The 25,631-nt window shown below is 22.6% G+C and overlaps 2 protein-coding genes across 3 annotated transcripts in view; both read left to right on the forward strand.

Moving 5' to 3' along the window:
• Positions 1-940: 940 nt before the first annotated feature.
• LOC107070714 (uncharacterized) lies at positions 941-5,220 on the forward strand. The gene is made up of 4 exons (XM_015329154.2): positions 941-1,141; positions 2,131-2,292; positions 2,631-2,884; positions 3,955-5,220. The coding sequence occupies exons 1-4, from the start codon at positions 1,120-1,122 to the stop codon at positions 4,729-4,731; spliced, it is 1,215 nt and encodes a 404-aa protein (XP_015184640.1). The 5' UTR covers positions 941-1,119; the 3' UTR covers positions 4,732-5,220.
• A 673-nt stretch (positions 5,221-5,893) lies between these two features.
• Positions 5,894-25,631, forward strand: part of AstA-R1 (allatostatin A receptor 1) — a 47,618-nt gene continuing 27,880 nt past the window's right edge. Inside the window, exons 1-5 of one of the 2 annotated variants that reach the window (XM_015329157.2) lie at positions 5,894-7,133; positions 12,963-13,643; positions 17,971-18,100; positions 19,329-19,589; positions 19,835-20,083. In XM_015329157.2, the coding sequence (XP_015184643.1) occupies positions 13,192-13,643; positions 17,971-18,100; positions 19,329-19,589; positions 19,835-20,083 (1,092 nt within the window). In that variant the 5' untranslated portion in view covers positions 5,894-7,133; positions 12,963-13,191. Of the gene's footprint in view, positions 7,134-12,962; positions 13,644-17,970; positions 18,101-19,310; positions 19,590-19,834; positions 20,084-25,631 lie in introns of both variants that reach the window. The other variant, XM_015329155.2, reaches the window with a different exon arrangement.

A 25,631-nucleotide genomic window follows, 5' to 3' on the forward strand; every position in this document is an offset into this window, starting at 1 on the left:
TCATTAATGACGTTGATGAAATTAACAAAAAATAAAATAAAATAAAATAAAACAAAAACACACACATACACACTGTTCCATAAAAATATATTATTATTAATATTAATATTATATAAATAAAAAATTATTTATTCAACAAACTGATCGATTTGTTTAACGACTGTTTTATATAATTTTGTTTGTTAATATCGTTCATTACGTTTATTAAGAAGTTGGCAATAAAGAAATTAAAAAAACAATGTAGATGCATATACACACACACAAAGAAAACGTAAGCATTTAAAAATATAGTCCCCCCCATCAATCGACCGGAATATTTCAATTGCCAAGTTCCAATGTGTTAGCCTATTCGTTCAAGGTGAAACGATGACATAGCGTTTACATGCTAGAAATGATAATACTAGACAAACCTGAGTAACAAAGACAGAGAATAGAATTAAACAGAGAAACTAAAGACATATACTACATCAGATTGTTGCAACGTCAGTCCGATTTATTAGCTCTTGACCTTGTTAAATACTCTTAACACTGAGAATATTTTTCTTTTATTTTTCTATTTTCTATTTTCTATTTTTTCCTAAAACGTGTATATGACTTTGAATATCAAACATTAACGTGTTTGCATATATACAAAGGATTTCATGAGAAAAATAGCTATAATAACAAAGTAATAACCAAATATGGTAATATTGGTCTTTCCACCAATGGGATACGTTAAATAACTTCATCATTCATAATAGTGTTTGAATCATTATGATTTTTCTTTTTTAACATTTGTTGTTTTTTTGTTTCTAATTACTAGGAAAAGTGACATAGTAAATTAGAATGTGTTAGAACGTGTGTATGTGAAATAGACAGATATGGGAGTGTGTGGGTGGGTTGGATAAGAGGGGAGAGGAAAAATAGATAGGAATGATTACGTGTATGTATACGTGTGAGCATGTGTGAGAAAAAGAAAAAAAAACTATAATCGAAATGCGAGAAGTCTGTAGATCTTCTGTAATACCTGCACTTATCTCAGGCGCTACGTCAAAGCATCCTAATGCATTATTATAGCAGCGCTTGCTATCAAGCAAATAGTTTGCTATCGGCCTAGGTCTAGTGCGGTTACGATCAAAAATGGAGCAGAAAACTATGTCAGGTACGAGCGAGTCAGATTCAATGATAACACACGTGCGAAACTTAGAAAATTATTCTACAATATTATCAATCATTTTTGGTCATTTTATTATTCTTTCATTTTATATTTTATCTAATTTTATTTAATTTTTTTTTTTTGTAGGAAAAATAATTTGTTATATGAATGAGATTTAATAATGGCACACGTGTTAACTTGGAAAATTATTCTATAATACAATAATATTAAAATTCATTTGTCATTTATTTTTCATTTATATACTTTTTTTTGTTTTTTGTTTTTTTGTTACGAAGAATAATTTATATTTGTTTATATTTCGTTAATTATATAGTAATAAAAAAAATATATATATTTTTTATTATTATTATATAATTATATGTATATATAAATAATAAATATATCATAATATAATATATATATTAATTAATATAATATAATATAAATTAATATAAAATAAAATTAATATAAATTAATATTATATATTTTTTTTGTTTTTTTTTTTTTTTTATTTAAAATAATGCTTCCTTTTCGGGGTACATGGAAATTAATATAATATATATTATAATATATATATAAATATATGTAATATAATAATATATAAATATTATACATAATATATAACTATTTCAATTGATATGATATATTATTAATTATTCTAGAATATAATAATTCATTTTTGTTAATTATTATTCTTCTTTTATATTTTATTTTATTTTTTTTTATTGGGAAGAATAATAAATTTAACAAACAATAATGTATAATATATAATAAGTAATAAAAAAAATACACATTAATTATTTTGATTAATACGATATATTTTTATTTAAAATCTGATTTGTTCGTTTAATTTTAATATTATATTAGAAATAAGAGTATATTTGTATGTGTGTATAAATATTTTATCACATATTTTATTTTTATTATTCGTTCGTTTAATTTTTTATTGTTGTTCTTTTTATACTTTTTTTTTTGGAATTATTTTCCTTTTACAGATACAGATAGAACGAAGTGGCAAACGTTGTTAAGGAAGTTTGAAAATGATAATGGACTTGTCATTGAAGAGGCAAAAAATGAAGCAGGATCTAATAAGGGTGACAATTATACATCGATCATGATCAGAACTACAGTCTTTGGTAAATCTGGGGACGGTAAACGTTAGTATTATTTTATTTTTTATTTTATTAATAATTATTATATATTGTTCTCTTTTTATCATATTTTTTCAGTACGATAATATATAATAATAATAACAATAATAATAATATATATTTATTTCTATTTTTATTAATAATTATTAATTTTTTTTAATTTATAATATATATTTAATTTTATTTTTATAATTAATTATTTTTTTACCATATCTCTTCAGTACGGTTATTTATATACCAGTAATAGTTACGTATATATATATATAGTAAGAAATGCAAAAACAAATTTATTAATATTAACCATATCAATTATATCAAATTACTAATTATTTATTTGTTCATAGCTTATAAAAAAAAATTCATGACCAAGATACTTCCGTATACGCGTCCTGTAACACAAATGATCAATACGGAAGCATTATATTTAATCGAAGGATATATATATGAAAAACTGTTACCTGTTATTGGTGATTTTGGACCACGTTTCGTTTTATTGGACAAAGGCGAGATTATTATGGAGGATTTAGCTGAACAAGGATATACTAATTGCGACAGACGAAATCATCTTGATTTGGAACACACTTTGTTCACCTTACAGGTATTATTACTATTATTTCTTTTTTCTTATCTTTTTCATTGATAATTTTTCTTGTTTTTTTTTTATTATTATTTTTTTTTGTTAATCATCAATAAATATCTTACGTAAGTTTAGATCTGTATCGCAACTATATTTATATATATTTATGTGTGTACACATAAGTGTGTTAGTATCATTTCATAAAAGATAATATATAATAGGAGTATATTACGTATGAAGGATGAGTTCAATTGTAAATACCTGACAAGGTTAATAATCTATTTGATAAGATATTTACATTTGATTTTCTCACTTATGTTCTTAAATGCGTCATTTGGAAAATGTATATATAATAGTTACTTTATGCATTAGAATCTGAATGAATGTTAGTGGTAGTTTGGTGTACGAGACGTGAATATTTTTGAGTTGAAACGTTATTACAGTCGGATAATAAAAGATTATGAAAAATTGCTAGTACATTCGGCAATTTATTTTTTCATTTAGAAAAGTCAATATTTTATTTGTTTTATTAGGAATTATTTTAAATATAGTAGATGTATTATATATATTAATTATTAATATTTATTATTATAAATTATATTTATTCTATATATTTTTTATAATATTTAAATAATATTTAAATAATATAAATTATTTAATCATATAATTATTATATATAATAAAATTATTATATTATATTTATTATAAATTTAATTAATATTTATATAATTATTTATACAATAAATTTATTATATTATATTTATTATATATTTATTTATTATATATAATATAATAATAAAATATATTGTATATTAAATATAATTATATATTTTTTTATAAAATAATATATTAATTTTATTTAATTTTTCTTTCATTTTATATAATTTTTTATAAAATTACTATTTATTAAAAATTGCACTTTTGTGTGTATGGTAACAAAAATAAAATAAATACGTTATCATTTGTTAACTTGGTTACTTTACAAAGTCATGGATAATATATAGTATAGTTAAAAAAAAAAAAAATACATACGAGTGTTAAAAAACAATTAAATAATTTTTGTAATACATTTTTTGTTTTTTAAATTTCAGAATTTAGCGAAATGGCATGGAAAATCATTGTCGATAAAATTAAAGGATCCGAAATATTTCGAAGAATTGACGAGTCCATTGAAAGAAATAATTTTTTGTACGGATACTAAATCTCCGATTGGTGGTACAGTTGAGAATAGTATGAATTGTGCTATCCATCATTTGGAATCGATAAAAGATCAATCGGAAGATTTGAAAAATGCGATAGGATATTTGAAAACGTTGAAAAATCAATGTTACAATTCTTTAACTAAATTGTTCAATTTACCTAAAGACAAATATTTTACCATTTGTCATGGTGATCCATGGATTAATAATATTTTATATAAATATGATAAGAACGGCAAAATATCGGATTTGAAATTCGTCGATTATCAAATTGTTAGACATTCATCGGTTGCTACGGATTTTCTTTATTTTGTTTATACAAGTGTTAGATCGTGTTACATTGAGAATGATTATGAAAAATTAGTGGAACATTATCATCGTCATTTTTCTAAATGTCTCGAAGAAAATGGCGTTAATGAGGAACATCTTAAAAATTTAAATATCGATTGGTTCAAATCTGAATTGAAAAGATTTTGTTTATACGGTTTGTTAACTGGTTTCTGGCTAATTCACGTTATACTTGCAGATAAAGATGATGTTTTAGATATTGATAAATTAACTATGGAAGATATTGAAAATATAGAAAATTTTTATAACATTATTGATGATAAAAAACTTGCAAGATACCAATGCGTTGCTGAACATTTTTATAAAAATTTTGTTAAATAGAGACAAATAATTTTGATGAAATAATTAATTAAAAACAAAAAAAAGTATTGTGTATTGTATAGAAAGTAAATAATATATGTTTATTATATAGAATAGAATTAATCGTGTTAGGAAAATTTTAATTTTGTACATTTTGCAAAATTGTTATAACTGTGTAATGCAAAATAAATGATAAGAAAATAAATAAATTATTTTTGTAATCTTATAATATATTGTAAAGATTAACAAAAACAATTTTAATATAATCGGTATTATATTTTAGTAGTTATCAATGACTTATTATAAACAAAATTATGATGTAATGCAATAATGTAATACAAAAAAAAGACAACACAAAATTAAATTATTCTCTATTAAAGTATTACTAAACAAATGTTAAATGTATTGTTTAAAAAAATAATACTCGTCTTTTATTTGTCGAAATAAAAGATGTTCTTTTTTGTTTCTTCTAGTCATTACAATTACAAAATAAATTGCAATAAATTCTAACATTTACAATGAATTATTTTGAAAGTCATCCTATAAATTTTTGTTTTCAGGTAATTATTATCTCTTGATTGGTACTTTATTCTAGCAATCCATACTATTTTACGATAAATACGATAAACAATGAATGACATGTGTTATCGCGATAAAAAGATCGATATTTTTGTTTGTACAAAGTTATGAACAAAACACGCTTTATGTGTTAAAAAAAATTGCTAATGCTATTTATTTTAATAATATCGATATATCATGTTAAAAATATATATCAAAGTTACTAACAATATATTGATTAAAAAAAAAATTTTTAATAAAAATAAAAATTAGTTGGTAACTTAGAATAGAACAATATTGACAATCGGTAATGTAAAAAATGAAACAATATTGAAAATCGGGAATATAAAATAAAACAATATTCACAATCAGTAATACAGGAAACGATTTTATCTTCAGATGGTAATCAAAGAAGGTAATCAAATATTTAATTCCACCATGGATAATTTGGTATTTCCAAAATCGATTTTATTTCTAGATCTAGGGAATCTGTGGGATATTTTCTTGTGGTAGTTTAGCAGGGATGACGTTTATCGTAGAGAGTCGTCGTCGCGTTGTTTCCTTGATTCTGAACACCCTCTAGAAATGTTCTCATAGATGCGTGGTGGTGGTGGTGCACTTATGTTACGGTTGGGCAAAAGCCGTCAGTACGAAATGTCCTTCGAACGAGCGTGGTCGGTGGTTACATGACAATGATCCTGATCCCTACTAAGATAGGATCTAAAGGACGAACGGTGTTTTAGATAAGTTCTTAAAAAAAAAAAAAATTAAAAAAAAAATTTTTTTTAAGAATTAAAATTAAAAATTAAGGGACGAATCTTTTACAAATATTTTTTACTTTTTTCTTCTTAATTTAATAAATTACAGTACGAGATAATATCGCGATTTTATTTTTAAGTGTTAGAAAAGAATTTTTTGTTCAATTTATAAATCAAAATGAGTAGATCGTAGTTTAAAGATTACGCTTTTAACTTTTTTTTTTTTAAATTATTCTATAATAACACTTTTTTCTTTTTTTATGTCGTGAGAAAAAGTGAAATTAAAGTTTAAATAATTAATAATCGTAAACTGTTCAACTCTCTTCGTTCCTAACATTAAAACATCTAATATTATAAACAATAATCATAAATGAAAAATAACATCTAAAATAATAACAACAATAATAATAAATAATAAATAAATGGAAATAATGTACGTCTATTTAAAATTAGTGTTAATTAATTTAATATCGGAGTGGACAATTTGTAAGAAAATCGTAAAATGTTCGTGAGAAAGAATTTAGAGGATCGAATGATCAAAGCAGTTAGAACGTTAACATTATTATTATTATTACTGTTATTATTATTATTATCATTAAATGGTGAATTTCAATCGGTTCGACGATCTTTTGGCGAGTCATGCGTATGGATATTCGATTAGGTTTATTCTTCAATGACCATCGTCGATTAATTCATTTCCGAGTTCTTCGTAGTCGAACGTTTCATCGACGGGGTCGAAGAAAACGGTTATCCAATTGAAAAGAAAAAGAAGACAAAAAAAGAAAACGAAGAAAAAGAAGAAGAAGAAGCAACAGGAAACAAATAGAAAAAGAAGAAGAAGAAACAGGAAACAAAAAGAAAAAGAAGAAAAAGAAGAGGAAAATAGTTTACCGAAAGTAATTTTATTTGTGAGACCAATCCTCGATCAAGACTGTCTGTCACGTGATCTTTGAGAGGTTATGTGACTACCAGGAAGAAAGAAAAGAAACGAAACTAGAAAAATTAAATTTAACTTTGACTTTTTTTTTACCTTATTTCACCCTTCTTCTGTCTAATGGTTTTTTTTATTTATTTTTTGGAGAACACATCATCGCTAATATTAAAAAGGTACGTGCGCACGTTAAAATAATTTTATTGGTTGATAATTGTGGGCCCAATTATGCGCAAATTTGATAGGTGCTAGAAAACAGTTAATTCAACCCCTTTTTTAAATTTTATTATTATTTTTATTATTTTATTTCTATACTTGTTAGAAAATTAACATAATTCGTGACACGATTATTGTTGAATTTTGTTTAATGAGATAATAAATAATATTATTTATAAATAAATTTAATAATAATAAATTTATGAGATAAATAGTTTATTAAATTATATTATTTATTTTTTTATGGGTAAGACGTATTAAAAAATAATAACTTAATTATATGAAAAACAAATAAAAGAAGAAAGTTTGAAATTGTTGGTTATAATAAATTAGGATTAGTGTGAATTTTTTACGACATTGTACAAGTTCGTCTTCTTTAGTACTATCATAAAAGATATTTTGAAGATAAAAAGATAAAAAGAATGACCAATTAGAAAATCTATGACCGTTTTTTATTATCATTTCTTTACTTTCGATTATTTTATTTTTCTTTCTTCGTTATTTCGTTTTCAAAATAGTAATATCAAAAGTTTCCAAAGCATTAAAGCTATAAAAATAAACTTTGTCGAGTATTTCATTTCAATATAATTAATCAAAACAGTTATTGATTAGTCAAAAGTGTACTGAAAGATAAAAAATTGAAAAAATATATAAATAAAGGTCAAATCAAAAGATATATATATAGTAACATCATATATATAGTAAAAACATATATCTATGGATATAGCATGAATAAAAAAGTTAGGTTAGGTGAACGTGTATAAAATATATATTTATATATGTATACAATAAATATATATCTCAGTGAAAAACATGTATTATTTTGTGATAAATCTTTTGTCCAAGTATTGGTCACGACTATGTTATAAATTTTCGATGTCAGGAATAGAGAGGAAGGAGTGCGGGAACACCTTTAGCCATTAATTCATTTATGCGAATTACTCTGGTTTTCCCCTTGTAATATGATCGATAGGACTTGTAAATCATAATACGTCTCGTTGTTCTTCTATCAAAACCTTTTGCTATACGTTGACACGTTCCTATCATTATTTATTTAAAAATTGATCGGTGAAATTATTTATAATGGGGTTTTTCTTGTCATTTTATTACCTTGATTTGTTTTTAGTTTCAAAATTTAGTGGACACGTTTGAATAAGTATCGATGATTGTTTCGATATTTTTTTAATCTTTGATTCGTGCTTAAATATTATTTAAATAATCATTATAATAAATAATAATTATATTAAATAATAATTATGTAAAATGTTTTTTCTTGTTCTTTTTTTATTTTTTTGACATATTTAAAATTGAAAACAATTTAATTTTAAATTAATAAATTAACAATTTAAAACAAAACAAAAACAAAATATTGAATTTGGAATACAAAATAAATTCAAATTATGTAATTAATATCTATATATATATATAAAGAATAAAAATCGTATAAAATTATTTAATTTAATTTAATTTCCGCCATAAATGATGGAAAGCAAATGTCGACAAAAATAAACAAGAAAAAGAAAATGTACAATAATTTTTTACAGTGAAGATTAAATTAAAATAAAAAACAAAAATGAATATAATATAATATAATACGTTTATAAGAAAACTGGTAAAAATGTTCATTTTGACGTTAAAAGTAATCGATCGATAATAATATAGTAGGATGGACAAAAAAGTTAGGTTAGGTGAACGTGTATAAAACGGAAGGACATTTTTCTTTTTTTTTCTTTTTTCTTTTCTTCTCGGTAATATTATTACTACACAGTATGTAAAAAAGTATCGAACGAATGATGATAATGACGACGATTCGCTTTTCTGGTTTAACAATAGAGTAAAATGAGATTTTTAACTCGGTACGATTATTATACCGGAAAATGAAGGTCGATCTATTTTACTTCCGTTAATGTCTTTACGCATCGATCATTTTATAATCGTGATAAAATATGTACAATACTTTTTTCTATCTTTCATTTATTTATTTTTTTGTTTCTAACGTCAACGATGTTAAAATTATTTTTTTTTGTAATATAAAAAAAAACTAGAAGGGTGGATTCATGGGGAAACTATAGAAAATATAATTTGTTACATTCAAAAATTATATTAAATTATACTAAGTATTTTACATTGCTAAAGTTTACCAAATTTTATCTTTTTTTCTTTTTAATTTTTTTTCTAACGTTAACAACGTTGAGATTATTTATTTTTTTTAATATAAAAAAAAATTAAGGTTAATTTCTGTGACTATGAAAAATATAATTCATTAGATTAAAAAATTATATTAAATTTTATATATTTATTTTCAATTGCAAAAGTTAAACAGATTTTATCTTTTTCTTCTTTTTAATTTTTTTTCTAACGTTAACAATAATTTAACTAACGTTAAAATTACTTATTTTTTTTGTGATATAAAAAAAACAAAACTAAAGGGGTGGATTAATGGAAAAACTATTAAAAATTATAATTTATTACTTTAAAAAATTTTATTAAATTATACCAAGTATTTTAAATTGCAAAAGTGAAATAAATTTTATCTTTTTGTTTTATTTTCACATTTCAAATGAAAAATGTGTTCATTTGTTGTTCCAAGTATATTCTCGTATAAATTTTATAATTATCATAATTTTTATAGACAGATATAACTTTACAGTTAAATATGTAATAATTATTGCAATATTAACATACCTATATTTTATTTTTGTTTGAATAAATATTTGACAGCCTATAAATGAATTCTATTTGTACTCGTACGTATTTTTTTTTAACGATGAAAAATTGTTTATTTGAAAAATATACGAAATTAATTAAAAAATATTATTGATTATTTATCTTGTTTAATCTTTCACGTATTCGATAAAAAATTTATAGATCATGTCGATTATGTATGTTTATCGTTACTGATTATCTTTATTTTTAATTTATCTGTGAAATTTGTTGATGTTTTAACATTACGGTTCCAAAAATGACACCTTTTTTGTTGTTGGTTAGCTCTCTGTGAATATTATAATTAATTCTTCTTGAGTTACACGTGTCTCTTTTTCTCTTTCTCTCTTTCTCTTTTTCTCTTTCATATATATATGCGTTGAAGGTATTATTACGATAAAAAAAAAAAAATAAAATAAATAACTCTCTCTGTTGATATTTGCACATTCTCTATTTGATATATAAGATCGATACGCTCGTTATTATTATATATGAACCTTTTTTCTTTTTTTCTTTTCACGTTACACACGTATCAATCTGGTTTTTTGTTCTTTATGATACTAACTTGTTATTTATTGTTTGTAAGATAAGATAATGGAAGAATCGTTTGAGTATAAAATGTCGTAAAGAAAAGAAGAAACAATTCAATAAAAAAAGAGAACAAATTATCGTAAACTATTTCACAATGTTGTTTTATTATTATTTAATTGAATTTTATTTATCATATATTAATTATCAATTGATTTTGTATATATATTAACTAATAATATTATATATTATCTTATATATTATAAGATTATTTATATAATATTATATATTATAAGATTATTTATATAATATTATATATTATAAGATTATTTATATAATATTATGTATTATATTATATTATTATATTATATTATTATATTATATTATATATTATATTATAATATTATATATTATACTATTATATTATATATTATAACTAATAATACTATACATTATTAACGTGGTTAGTTAACACATTAACAAGTTAAAAAATAAATAAAAGCACGAAATTTTAAATCACATTTTTCAATGAGAAAAACCACAACCACCTTTCCACCTACACTCATTAATATATTTATTTATTATATTTAATTATTATTCAATATTAACTATATTATTCAATATTATTTTTTATTATTTCAAAATAATTTCAATGTGTAGATAACAATTTATAGATATATGTGTGTATAGTCAAATGATGAAACTGTTTTAACATTTGCATTAGAATGGTTGACACTTTTAGTTAGTTAATTTAATCCGATGATTGGGGAAGGGGGGGGTGAGTGGGGAGGGGTGGTGAGAGGGGGTCTCGGGTAATATTATCAAAACGAGCTCACAATCAATTTCCTGCAATTTTCCTATTCATTTTCCCATTGTTATTCGTTCGAGATTTATTTGTTCAATTGCTCACTATCATGGTTTTAAAATTGTGTTTTCCTTCGAAATTATTATACTACTTATTAAATCTAATTTACAAATTTTGTTCAATAATGTTGAATTATATTTGTAATTTGTAATACTTATAGCATTGAAATTGAATACGTTTATTATCATTACAAAGATATTACATTGATATTTCACGTATTTCACGTATTAAACATAATCAATGACTTTCATTTTGGAAAATATTTTTTCTTTATGAAAAATATTGTTTTGTGTTGTCACATTCGGTTCGATCGATCGTACCAATCATTTTCTCACGTAACCGAAAGAAAAACATTCCCCATTTGATTTCTCCATGATAAATAAAAAATAAAAAAAATGAATAAGTTTCAATATGGTAGTATCCCTCTTCTTTCCCCTCTCACTCTCTCTCTCTCTCACTCTCTCTCTCACTCTCTCTCTCTCTCTCTCTCTCTCTCTCTCTTTGTCCACTGGAAAAACACATTCTTTTTCTTCTTCCACTTTTTCTACTTCTTTTGAGATGCGAGAACCCTTCATGAATATTTTTAATGAAGCCCCCCCCCCTCACCCAATTCTTTGACGTAATTTCAAATTCTATGAACTTTGGTGACAAGACTTGATCGATATTAAATTATTTTACTATATATATGTTCATAGTTTTTAATTCTGGTAGGGAATTGTGAGGGAGGAGGTATAACGTTATTGCAACAAATCGAACATAAATAATATTAAATATATGGAAATATAAATAAAATAAATCTAAATAAATGTTAAATATATATATACTTTTTAAATGTTACTTTTTTATATTATGTTTGTGTTTAAAATTAAAAAAAAAAAGATAAAAAATAAAATAAAAGTAATTACGACCGTAATTATTAGAAAAAATATATTTCATTAAATTTAAAATATATTAATAAATAAATTTAATATAATATATATTAGGTCGTGTCATAAATAACTTCCATTTTTTATGAGACAAAGAATGGTGTTTCTGTCATTGATAAATGCACGACACTTTTCATAGTGTTTTTTTTGCACTCTTTGTATTCGTTTGACGTATCTATTGAATTTTGCTCCAATATTACCTTTAAAAGGTTCGTCAAAGTTGGAAAGACGTCCTGCACTCGGTTCGTCTTTTAAGGTCGTATCTCCAGAACGGAAATTTACAAACCAATTTCTGACTGCCCTATCAGTTATCAATCCTGCACCGTATACGCTGCATATTTTTTCAGCTGCCACTTTAGTGCTATTGCCTTGTTTCAATTCCTAAAGCATTACATGTCGAATATGCACTGTTTACTATCCATTTCAGAAGTTAAGAAAAACGGTTAAATGTAACATTGACTACATAAAAAAGTTGATAGAAGACTAACTGAATCCTCATCTGTACAGTGATATCAAAAATTCGTTTGTTTCGGTGACTTATAGTAGGTAAATACGAAAAATAGATTCTACATAGACGCATCGGAAGTTACTTATGACTCGACCTAATATATAAAAAAATATAATAATAAATAAACTGTAATAATAAAATTAAAAATATTTAAGTTAAATTCAATATGAAATAAATAATTTTTAAAATAGAAAAAACAAATTTAATGATAGTTGTTTTAAATTATATAATAAATTAAATAAAATTATTTATTTTCCAGATAATTTACCCCTAGGGCCATCGTCAGATAACAATGATAAAAAAAATGAAAAAGAAGGAAATTACAAATATTCAAAAATTATGAAAATTACACGAGTCATGCAAAAATTCGAAGAAAATAACCTATTTAAAATTCTAATCATATAATTTGCAAAAAACACACGTTGATTATTATCTGACCAAAAGTTAAACCTAAACAAAACCAAAAAGAAAATATTTCTAATATCAAGATGGAAAACATATTGGATATAGTAATCGAAAATTTAACCGAGCAATGGTCGAATTTTAGTAATATATGCAATGGTACATTAAAAAACAATAATCCAGCTTGCGATAAATATGAAAATGATATTACTTATGATCGTGATCTCATTGAAAAAATAGTCAGCGTTATTGTACCAGTATTTTTTGGAATGATCGGTATTCTCGGATTAATTGGAAACACATTAGTTGTTATCGTAGTTGCTGCTAATCCAGGAATGAGATCAACAACTAATATACTAATCATTAATCTAGCAGTTGCCGATTTACTTTTCGTTATATTTTGCATACCATTCACTGCTACAGATTTTGTATTACCTTATTGGCCCTTTGGTAATATTTGGTGCAAAATTGTCCAATATCTTATCATCGTAACCGCTTATGCTAGCGTTTACACGTTAGTCCTCATGAGTCTTGACAGGTAAGATATTTTACTTGGTTTCGTTTTTATCTGAAATTGTTTTGTTTTTTGTTTAAATATAAAGAAAATAGATTGTTTTTCTAATATGATTAAATATACAAAGATTTGAATTTGTCATATATATACCATATATATATATATATATATATATATATATATATATATATATATTTATATTAAAATATAAAATATGTAATAATAAAAATATACAAATTTTATATATTATAATATTATTAATATTATATATTACTATATTAAAATTTATATAATTTTATATTTATAAATATATATATATATTTTTTTTAATTTAAATTTTTTATTAATTAAATTAAAATTAATTTAAATTTATTATTAAATAAAATATTATACATATATATAGTATAATAAATGTAGTAGAAATATATTATATAATAAAATATTTATATATAATATATAATATTGTGCATCCAATGATTTTGTTTCTTTTATTAAATAAAATCAAACTTATTGTTAGCATTATTTAAAAAATTATAATATCGAAAGATGCAATATGTTTTTGCATATGCAAAAGTGCATAGGTTGCAATTGGAAAAAAGATATTTCAACCAGTTACATTTTATATTCGTTTGTATTTGTGTTAGATCGGCCTCCATTTTCTCCCTTAGTTTTTTTTTTTTTATTCTTTCTTTCTTTCTTTCTTACGTCACTATGGTGAATCTTTTTCTCATGCAAAATATGTAAATACATATACGTATATAAATAAAATGCTTACTTATACGTACGTGGTGGACTTCTTGACAGGCGAGTGAGCATAAATTTCACAAAATCGTGGTCTTACATTCCGTTTGCCAAGATACACAAATATGTATATGTGTATGACTTTTCTTTTAGTTTTACGTATTCCTTATCACACACACACATACACATACACCACATATACTGCGGTTGATATGATTTTTTTTACTGCGACAAAATGAATGTTGTCGTGTTTGATGAATCCACCTTTTTTTCCTTTTTAAAATTCATTCCACTTATATTTGCTATTTTACAAGAAATAGGATAAGAAAGTGTCAAATAGATAAATCAATGAAGATAGGGAAACGTCCTACTTGGCTTCGGTTTTCTTTCTTCACCACCACCTCACCATCACCCTTCTTTTTTTTATCTTTCTTTAACTTTGATTAGTTGGAATATTTTTAACATCGAACGATTAAATTGGTTTTGTTTCGTTTCGTGTTGGGTTACATTGCATTGCTAATGTAACATTTCGATTTTTTTAAAGGTGATGTATTAGTATTAAACAAAATACAAATTTACATGTTTGAAATGTTTTACAAAACACTTGTTAAGATTGTTATATTAAATATTATTTATATTTTACATATTTAATGTTTCATTCAAAATAATGTAATCATTTAAATATATATAATTAAACAACATTTGTATTATTATATAATAATTTTTTATAGCAATTATTACTTTAAATAAAAATATAATTATTCCAAATTTAATTACAACTATTTTACTTTACTATTATATATAATTATTACTATATTAAATTTTAAGATATAATTTAATTAAATATAATTTTCTTTTTAAATAAAAACATCACTATATGTTTGTATATTTTTTGATTCGATTAAACTTTTCCTAATTAATTAAAAAAATATTTTACAAATATGTTGAATAATATACGAATAATAAATTCTTTAATATTTTTTTCTAATATAAAAAACAAACTTTATTATTAGACGAAAAAAAAAATAATTAAAATCGAGGAAAGGTAAACTTTTTTTAGGTGTTATATTAAAAGAGAAAAAAAATATAAAAAATAAAATATAAGCTCTGAGAAAAGAAAAATGATTTGTCCTGTACATTGAATGACACTCTCACAGGGCACATTATCATCCTTACGAGTATTCCCGTGAAAAAGAAAAAAAAAAGAAAAATATCAAGTTAAGGGAAAAAAAGGATATATGCATATATTCCCTTGTTGAAGAAAGAGGTGTAAAAAAAAAAAAGAAAAAAAGAAAAAAAGAAAGAAAGGTGTGTGAAAAACGTGTAGAGTTGCGTTCTACTTCGTCGTTTTATGCAAGAAGAAAATGTAGCTCGGAAACATCTTTGTGCCACTATGACGTTCTCGTTACAAATCTTTTCCTACTCTCTATTTTTCTATTTTCTATTTTCTATTTTCCTTTTCGTTCCATTCCATCGTCCATTTTTTATCCTTTCTTCCATGTGTGTGAATGTGTGTTTTATTTTTATTCTTTTTCTTTTTCTATCTCTTTCTTTAATGGAAGCTTTTAAAAATACTATGAAAAATGATATTTACGTTCATAAAGAGTTTATGAGATTAATTTTGAATTATTGAAAAAAAAACATGAATGTATACCTTTATTTTTATATTTAGTTTAATTTTTTTTAACCTAATATATAGGGTGATAGTTTTTAGTATGATTATTTGATATTTTTTATAACTAATTTAAGGATTTAATTATTTAGAGGTTATCTAGATTTCTAAGTACTGTAAGTTTTTAATAGATGGAGTTGTATTACAATTCAATTTTTTTTAGGTTTTTTTCAAATTTACATATGACATAACTAACCTTATTTTTTATATTTTTTCGAGTATTATTATTTTATTATTATAGTTATATTATAGTATTTATTATATAGTTTTATATAATAGTATTATTTATTCCATTATAGTTTTAGAATTATTTTGTGTGTTGTTATAATTTATTAAATAGTTTCAAAATTATATTAAAAATTAATATTTTATTTTATTATAATTAAATATAAAATTATAAAATATGATATATTTTATTATAATTAAATAAAAAATATAAATTATATTTTATAACAAAACCACAGCAATGCGTGACCAAAGCATCCTAATATATATATACATGCATTTGTATAAATTGCATCTATGACATTTATACCATGCATTATACAAGGTGTTTCTTTATGTCTGATTGAAACGACGAATTTTACGACTTTTCATTTTACAATATTTGATATGAAAATTGAAAAATCATTTTTGAATGGTATACGTGATCTCAAGAATTTTTTCAATCGATTTATGTATCAGGATACATATATATATACACACACACACACACAAAGCACTAATACTGTATACTCACGTTTACTTCCTTTTTTAAAACTCGTGAAACGATCAATCAATTTTTTAATCAGCGAAAGCATTAAAAGCAACGAAAATGAAAATGGTGATGCCGGTTTTGTGTCAAGGTGGATTATTTTTTGATCCTACGTTTTTCCATACCCTATATACTAGTATATAGATGCATATATGTCCATGTGAATGTGTAAGTGTGTGTGTTTTTCAATTAAGTCTAATTACCATATTAATTCCTGCTATTGAAAATAATAATAATAAAAAAGAAAATTAATTTATTATTGAATAATTGTTAGTTTGTTTTTCTTTTTTTTAATTACAATGTAACTTGATCAATTAATATTAAATCAGATTAATGAATTATTATTATTATAATATTATGATATTCATTTGTGTAATGATAATTATTTAAAAAAATTATAGTTATTAAATTTAATAAAAATATTATATAATAAATTTATATATTTTATATAATTAATATTATATATTATATTATATATTATATTATATATTAATTTATATTTTTTATATATTCTATATTATAAATTTATTTATATTATATATTCTACATTAAAAATTAAAATATTATATATAATTAATAATTAAAATATTATATATATATATATTAAATAATAATATATAAGTATATATTTATATAAAGTACTATAAAGTAAATATATATATATATATATATAATATATATTATATAATATGTAATTTTTGTTTAATACTATTACTAATTATAAAAAACATAAATTATATTTATTTATATTTTACAATTAATATTCTTTCTATTTTTCTCTCTCTTTCTTCTTCTTTATCTATTTTCTGTTCTAAAAAATTATAGTTATTATATATTATATATTTTATATATTACAAATTAAAATATTATATATAATTAGGTATATATTACTATATATATATTATTATTATATTAATATAGGTAATGTATAATATAATATATATAATATAATATGTATGTATATTACATAATAACATATAAATATATTTATATAAAGTACTATAAAGTAAATATATAATATATATTACTATATATAATATATATTATGTAGTTATGGTATACAATTTCGTTTAATACTATTACTAATTATAATAAACATAAAATATATTTATTTATATCTTACAATTAATATTCTATATATATCTCTGTTTCTTTCTTTCTCTGTATCTATTTTCTGTTCTCAGGTATTTGGCAGTAGTTCATCCGATAACATCTATGTCCTGGAGGACAGAGAATAATGCAATTTTAGCGATTGGCATCGCATGGGCGGTTATATTTGCGTTATCCACTCCAGCTCTCGTTATTCACGGCGAGGTAAGTCAACCACAATTCATTTGATAGAAAACCAGTAGATGGATATTATTGAAACGTAATATATACAATATATACATCATATATATATATTGAAAATATTCTATTTTTCTTTTAATTTTTCTGTCTCTTTTTTGCATTTGATTTGAAATTTTAAAAATCTCTTCTATTCATTTTATTTTGTTTTGTTTTATTTATATTATACATATATTATTTTTTATACAGCTTTTATATAGCTCCACTATATATTCGCTTTTTATTTTTTTATTTTTTTTATTATGTTTATATTAGACGTATTATTTTTTATTCGATCAATGAATTTTATCGTATACTTATTGATTCTTTGTACTTGGTCAATTTATAATCCAACGATTTGTTGACCAAACAACAACAAATAATAGTACGGTTTAAAAATCGATTTACGAAAAATATAAATAAATAATTTGTTATTCTTTTTATTGTTTACTCTATGCCAGTCGTATATTTGAGATAGCACTGAAGAAAGATCGGTGATTTGTGAGATCAAAGATAAATACTAAACAAACATTTGAGAAAAATGTTAGACACGTTTTGAGTGACTATTGATTGAACATGATATATATATGTACGATGATATATATATATCAAATAGAAAGAAAATTAAATATTTTTATACATTATATTGATAGTTATTGTTCTTATTGTAAAAGTATTTACATTTCTTGTTGATTATTTTTTATTATATAATTAATACCATAAATAAATAAAATAATTATAATTAGAAATAAAATTTTAATTAGTATTAATTTATTAGTAATTATATTTATATTTAATTTATATATTTTATATTTATATTTAATTTATATATTTTATATTTATATTTATATTTAATTTAATTAGTATTAATTTTACTTAATTAAATTTAAAAAATTTTAATAGAAAATATATATTTTTTATAAATGTAATAATATAAATTCTTTATAACATACGTAATAACGTATATTTTTTTAACATAATTTATATATTATTTATTATATTATACTAAATTATATATATAATTAATAATATGTTAATAAATATTTTCTATAAGTAATAAATTTGATAAAACAATCGATTAAAATTGGTTTGAAAAATATAATTGCGAAGTATTGAACATTTGTTTGTTACTTTTTTTATTTTTTTTTAATTAATAGTCTTTTTGACCATAACAAAAGTTGCTCCCTTATGTATGTAGATTCACTTTGTGTTTCAGGATATGGAAGACTGGTCGTCGGAAAATCTGACGGCCTGTCGGATCCTACCGCAATATGATTGGTCATTTTTCCAGGTATCCTTCTTCTTAACGAGTTACTTGCTACCATTGACGCTAATATGCGTCTTTTACGTCTGCATGCTCGTCAGATTATGGCGTGGTGCACGTGTCAGTGCTGAAAGTCGACGTGGTAGAAGACGAGTAACGCGATTGGTTCTCGTAGTTGTTGGCGTTTTTGCAATATGTTGGTGTCCTATTCAGGTAAATTCAAAATTTCTTCCTTTTCTTTTTTTTTATTATAAATTTTAAATTAAAATATAATTCACTGATATAATACACATAAATTGATTTATTTTTTCAAATACAAATTCGAAGGATTCAAATTATACGATTAATTGTTTTGATCAGTGTATTAAAAAAAAAAAAAAAAAAAAAAAAAAACACAAATGTATGAATAAAAAATAAATAATATTATTGCAAATATAATTGTTTAATTTTTTTTACAGGTGATATTGGTCACGAAATCTTTAGACGCGTATCCTTTAAGATCGGTGACTATTATAATTCAAATAGTAAGTCACATATTGGCATATACCAATAGCTGTGTAAATCCCATACTTTATGCTTTTTTGAGCGACAATTTTCGGAAAGCATTCCGGAAGATAATATATTGCAGATCACGACAAGATCATCAACAAAGATCGGGTCCAATTACGAGAACTACTAGAGCCGCAAGCACCGGTGACATCCTTTGAGTAAGTTAATCAATTTCATATAAATATATTAGCAAATAAATTAGCAAATAAATTAAAAAATAAATTGAAAAATAAATTGAGAAATAAATTGAGATATAAATTGCGAAATAATTAAAAGCTCAGTTCATTGATTTTTGGAAATAATTAATTTCTAATATAAATTCTTTTTAACGTTAAATAACATATTGATAATATTGTGAGTTGTCAAATGATTTCTTTACAACAACAAATATATAATTATATATAATAATAATATGAATAAAGAAATAATAATATTAATATTATTTTGATATTTTGTTAAATTTTTAATATTTATTATTATAATATTATTTCAATATTCTTCTTCTTCTTCTTTTTCTTCTTAGAAAGTAAAATATTAAAGATATTAAAGTTTTACTATTTAATATTATAATATTATTTTAATATTTTAATATCATATTATTTAAAATATATATTCATATATATTTTAATATAGAATAAGATTTTATAAAAACTCAATACTACATTATATATTTTCTTTTTTTCTTTTTTTTAACCTATACTAAATACTTTTTTTAAAAAATACTTGATAAAGTTTAACATTTAAGTAACCAAAAAAAGAATATTTAAACATTTTTTATCTTATATCATCTCAATAAATAATATATCCCATTATTATTCGCAAAAATTATAACTCAAATATCGTTCAAAATTAAAAAAAAAAAAAAAAAAATAATACGTTTATTTTTTTTTTTCACCACCGACATGAGAGATAAATATTTGTTCGTCTTTTCTACGCTATATATAACTCTTGAAGATGATAATTTTTTTTTTTCTTTTTTCTTTTTCGTATTCGTAGTTAGACGTAGTCGAGTACTCGACTTTCAAGTTTGAAATGTGAGCCTATCCAAAGAAGGGCGTGTAAGTGTGAGAGAGATGGAACCACTCTTTTTTTTCTTTTTTTTTTAGATAGGGTAAGCTAGGATGAGTGTAAGGGTGCAGGGGTGAGGGGGTAAAAAAAATAAAAGTCTTGGTTGCACATTCTGGTCTGTTCTAAATTACGCTTCTCGTTTCACCGCTAGTGCAATTTCCTGCATTTTTCGTGCTATCGAGCCAACTAGTAGGGGTGGGGGTGGGAAAAGAGAGAGAAAAATCCACCCCCAAACCCCATCAGTCATTCAGTCACTCAGTCAGTGAGTCGGTAGATTTTTTCCTTACGATTAAAGAATGAGTTTGATAGTGAACGAGAAAAAGAAATCTCGCAGTTAACAGAAGCAAGCAACGTCAACGAATGGCAATCTCTTCAACTTTTTAACCCCCCTTTTTTATTTTTACCCACTCCCCATTCTATTGAAATCGATTTTCATTCGAATCTTCTTGAAGCGATAAGAAGGAAATGAAATATTGGTTTTCATTTTATAGTTGGTGGGATGGGAAGTGGAAGTGGGGGTTGGTGGTTGGTTGGTTTGGGTGGTGGAAAAAACTATTTCCTTAAAAAACACGTACGATTGTTTTTTTTTAACGTTGCAAAGTAAGTTTTTATCTTTTTAATAGGTAATTCTAATTTTTTTCTCTCTTTGTTTTTTATATTTTTTTAGATTATTTTTCTTATCTTCTTTTTTTTCTTTTGTTTGTTTTAAATTAAATTTTTTTTATACAGAACGATAAGTATGCTTCTTTTTCTTCTGTTTGTTTTAAATATAATAATTTTATACAGAACGATAATTATGCATTTGTAAGATATTATATATACGTTTAAATAATATCTGATTAAATTTATTTAACGTTCGAATCATTTTCTGAAGAGGTGTAGGATGGTTTTGGTTAAATTTTCGTTAAATTAAGTTTCAATTATTTCAATTCGAATGGAAAATTTCTTTTATTTAATCATATTGAAACGTTTGATATTTTATAATAATTGTAATATATGAAAATCATATATGTATTATACATTTGCATTGGTTTAATATTACCAGTTTCATATGTATTATATATAACAGTAATAGCAAATAATAATAATAATAATAATAATAATAATAATAATAATAATAATAATAATAATAATAATAATAATAATAATAGTCATAATAATCATAATAATAATAGTAGTAGTAGTAGTAATAATAGTAAAAGAACAGAAATAAATTCTATTTCTTTGCTGACGTTTCCCACTTATGAAGAATAAAAAAGAAAGAATAAGAATATAAGAAGAAACTTATTCATGCGTTGCATATCGTCTTTTCGAGAGTGAGAGAGAGATAGAGAGAGAGAGAGAGAGAGAGAGAGAGAGAGAGAGAGAGAGAAAGAGAGAGTAGTAAATGGGATGAGAGAAAGAGAAATCCGCAAGAGAGAGAGACAGGTTCGTTTTAAAGATTATCGATTTTCTTGTCACGCACGATGGAACGATAATACCAAGGTACTTACTTACGTATACTTACGTATATACTTATATATATATACATTTAAGTATTATGCCATCAATTTTTCTTATTTTAAATTTGGATAAGAAACCAGTAATATACCTAAAAACGTGTCAAGTTAAAAGTTAAAGTTAGATATTATTATAATATTTCAAAAAAGATGAAGAAGTAATGGGTAGAGAAAATTTTTATTCTAAATGAATGAATTTTGAATTATGAATTCTGGATAAATTTTCATACTTTTAACATGTATGACAATATGAATGGATCATTTTTAACATTATAATAAATCCAAAAAAATAAATTAATTACTTTTTCCATTGATAGATCTTTTTTTAAATTTTTGTAATCCAAATCTTTTAAATTACTACACATAGATTTTACATATGATTATCTTAATAAATTTTTATAAACTTATTAATAAATTTTATAAATTTTATATATAATATCTATAATAATGCATTTATTATTTGCAAAACAAATATAATTAAAATATAATATTCACATATTCTTAACATATATTATTTAGATAAGTTATTTAAAACATTTCAAATAAATACAAAAATAAATTAATATAATAATATTATAATATATATTAAATAAAATAAATATATATAATACTATTATAATATATTTATATATTAACGAAATATATAAATATATAATATTATAGATTTATAATATATTATAATAATATATATTTTATATATATAAAATTAGGTAGAAAAATAAAATATATTTTGTTGATATAAATATATAATATATAGTAAGATAAAATATATAAAAATTCATAAAAAATATAATGAAAGGGAAAAAAGTAAAATCAAAAGGAAAAAAGTATAAATCAAAAGGTTGCATTAGGATCAGAAGATATAACAATAAAAATAATAACATCATAATAATAATACTTGGACAAACTGAATTATATAAGGTAGTATAGCGATGTACCAAAGTTTCGAATTTCTTTGACGTAATATTGAACACGACGTACCATCAAGGAAGAAGAGAGAGTTAGTAGTAGTATATAATAGTAAACGAAGAAGAAAAACTTTCAGTGATTTACGAGAACCGGAAGAGCAGAAACTGGAAAACAAGGGCCAAGCAAACTCATGTCGTAAAGCTTTTCTTTCAAACAGAAAAATACAGAGACAGAGAGAGAAAGAGAGAGAGAGAGAGAGAGAGAGAGAGAGAGAGAGAGGGGGGGTGAGTGGGTGAGTTGTGTTGTTCGTGTTGAAAGTATGCAAAAGGAATAAAGGGCGGAGACAAATGGACACTAGGGCTCCAAAAAGGGCGAACGATCGTAAGCGACTACGTGTTTTATATACGTTTCTATGTGTATATGTGTGTATGTGTATTTTACGTTCATCACACAACGTGTGTGTTTTTTAAATTCTTCTTTGTACGTAAAGTTAATCTGTCTCTGAACTTACAAACACACAAAAATATATATTTTTATTAGAGTTTTTATTACAATTTATATTATTAAATAAATATAATTAAAATATAATAAATTTAAATATTATTTAATATAAATAATATAAATATTAATACATAATAATATAGAAATATAAATTCTAATAGAAATATTTATTAATTAAAATAAACATTAAATTAACTAATTAAAATGAAAATAAAAATTAAATATTTATTATTTAGTATTTAATATATATATATATATATATTTATTTATAATTTTACTTTTTGTTAGTTTACTTTTATCATATAAAAAGTTTAGATATAATATTATTTCTATCATGGAGAATATACTTGTTAAAAATATTATCTGATGTGCACTGTAAATACATATTTTAGTATAAAGAAGTAAAAATAGCAGAAGAGAGAGATAATGTAGCAAAAAGATTTTTCTAAAAGAAATTTACATTAAACACAGTTCAATGAATACGTTCTTGTGCAGTAACTCAGAAAGAAATTTATCATGAAGATCCACATAGTCTTCGACTTCATCGGACAGGGTTATTTCACGTTTAGAGTACTAGATATTTCAATGTTATTTTTTTTCTTTTTTTTTTAGTTAGAAACGTAGAAAATACACGAGATATGAGGTATTATCTTAAGATCAATAAGATCAAACGTAAAACACATTTCAAATTCTATTCAAAAGATTATGAAAGATATTCTTTTTCAATTTCAATTTCTTTCTCAAATTCAATTATCAAAATGAAATAAACAATTTAGTTCTTAAAATGAAAGATTAAAATATTTTTAAAAAAATTTTTTAAATTATAATATAAAATATAATATTATATATAAATATATATAATAAAATATTAATTTTATAATAAAATAATATTATGTATATATAATTTAATTAATAAAATGTAATAATAAAATATTATATTATAATATTTTATAATAACATAAAAATTATAATTTAAATATTTTATAGAAATATTAAAAAAAATAACTAAAAACTAGGTCAAATAACAAAAGGACATTGTTTCCTTATTTCTACTAGAAAAATAAAAATAAAAAAATTAAACTGTAATAGTAATTGTAGTGGTGGTGGTGGTGGTTACATATTATTCAACACCTTGGCACAATAGAAATTATTTCTTTTACTTCTATATACATATATATATATATATATATATATATATATATTTTTTTTTTTTGTCATTCTTTCTTTTCACTTGTTCAACGTGCATGTTATATTTTCAACTATATATTCTTCCCTTTTTTATTTTTTTTTCATTTTTAGCTATCCAACTTTTTTCATACTTTTCCAACCTAACACTGGTACGATCTTTATCGTAAAAGTTTAAATGATAATCGTGGGAGTTTTATTTTAAACGTAAATCTCACACAACAAGTAAACACACACACACACACACATATATATTTTTATCTTCTGACACGAGTTTAAGAAAAGGGAGAAGAAGAAGAATAAAATCCAATCATTCTTACAGGTTTTGTAAAATGTACTTTTAAGTTAGGATAGAAAAAGAATCGAAAAAAGGATAAGAAAAAAATATATAGTAGTTGTTTTTATACTAAAAGAAAATAAGAAAAAAAAAGTATTTTGTTCGAAAGATATATTTCTACTATTAGATAGAAACTCACTCTCTCTCTCTCTCACTCTTTTTTTTATTTTTATCTTTTTATCTTTTAAGAGATTGCTTATACTTTCA

Source organism: Polistes dominula, unplaced genomic scaffold, assembly GCF_049000335.1.
Source record: "Polistes dominula isolate Pdom_NZ unplaced genomic scaffold, Pdom_raw_medaka contig_12, whole genome shotgun sequence".
NCBI lineage: Eukaryota > Metazoa > Arthropoda > Insecta > Hymenoptera > Vespidae > Polistes > Polistes dominula.